This window comes from Arachis stenosperma, chromosome 2 (genome assembly GCF_014773155.1).
Source record: "Arachis stenosperma cultivar V10309 chromosome 2, arast.V10309.gnm1.PFL2, whole genome shotgun sequence".
Taxonomy (NCBI): Eukaryota; Viridiplantae; Streptophyta; class Magnoliopsida; order Fabales; family Fabaceae; genus Arachis; species Arachis stenosperma.
Window position 1 is genome coordinate 9,972,202 of NC_080378.1, and position 1,143 is coordinate 9,973,344.

The 1,143-nt window shown below is 50.3% G+C and overlaps 1 protein-coding gene across 1 annotated transcript; it reads left to right on the forward strand.

Annotated features, from left to right (window-relative positions):
• The first annotated feature begins 240 nt into the window (after positions 1 to 240).
• On the forward strand, positions 241 to 1,143 carry LOC130962515 (uncharacterized). The gene has a single exon (XM_057888720.1). The coding sequence runs from the start codon at positions 241 to 243 to the stop codon at positions 1,141 to 1,143; it is 903 nt and encodes a 300-aa protein (XP_057744703.1).

A 1,143-nucleotide genomic window follows, 5' to 3' on the forward strand; every position in this document is an offset into this window, starting at 1 on the left:
AGTTCGAATTACAACCTGAATTTTCTTCATAAATCGAACCAGGTTGGTTCGAACCTTGAGTGCACATAATTCGAACCAGGGAGGTTCGAATTATAGAGAGAGAGTGTGGCCTTAGTAATTCGAACCGAGCTGGTTCAAATTACACAAACCTTAGTTCGAACCGGGCCGGTTCGAATTAGTGGGAGAGAGACCTCTATATAACCGTTCTAAACGTGAGTTGGTCTCATTAGATGGAGTATAATGGCTAGTGAGAAAAGTTTTGTTGTTCTGGTTCACCACAGAGGATCCATTAAGAGGAAAACTCGTTCCGGAGTGAAGTTCACAAATAAGGATCCTCTCTGTGTTGTCGTGAATCCAACGACAAGGTATGATGACCTTGTTAGATCAGTGCTGATGAAACTTGGCCTGGAAGGTGTGAAGCGGGTTAAGAAGTTTTTCTATCGCATTCCAGTCACGATCCTGCACGATACGGTTAAGTATGATTGTCTCACGATTGGTAGTGATGAGGACCTGCAAGTCATGTTTCTTTGTCGGAGGCAGTTTTCGGAGGTGAGGACACCAGAATTGCTCGCAAAGCTGGTTGATGTGGTATCCAGCTCAGGGGGTTCGAACCGGAATACCACCGATGTAGCCACGACAGCTGGTTCCAGTTCCAGGGCTGCCGTGGCTTCTTCCTCCGTCCCAGTGTACGAGCCAGCGGTCCAACTTGTTGCCTCCCCGTCTTTTGCTGTTGATCTGAATGACGGCGTAGGCGACGAGGTAGGATCCTTTGATATTCTCCCGAACGCCTTACAGGGCGTTCCACCGGTTGGCGTCGGAGACGGAGTCTTGGGTGATGCAGAGGAGGACGACGTCGAGCCGGATACGATTGAGAATGACAGCGGCGACGAGGTTGGAGCGAATGGGCCTGCATTGGCGGGCGGTGGTTCTAGCTCTGGCACACAGCAGTATCCACCACATTTTTTCTCGTTGGACCTGGACGCCATGAGACATGAGGGGGTTTTAGGGCACGCTGTTGGATTCGGAGCTAGAGATGCGGAAGGGACTGCTGGTCTGACAGAGTTCCAGGTTGGTCAGCAATTCCAGGATAAAGATGAGGCCCTGTTAAGCGTGAAGACTTACAGCATCCGACGAGGGGTATAG

Excerpts from the sequence above, each read along its gene's own strand:
- LOC130962515 (XM_057888720.1), top strand. The coding sequence starts at position 241 with ATGGCTAGTGAGAAAAGTTTTGTTGTTCTGGTTCACCACAGAGGATCC.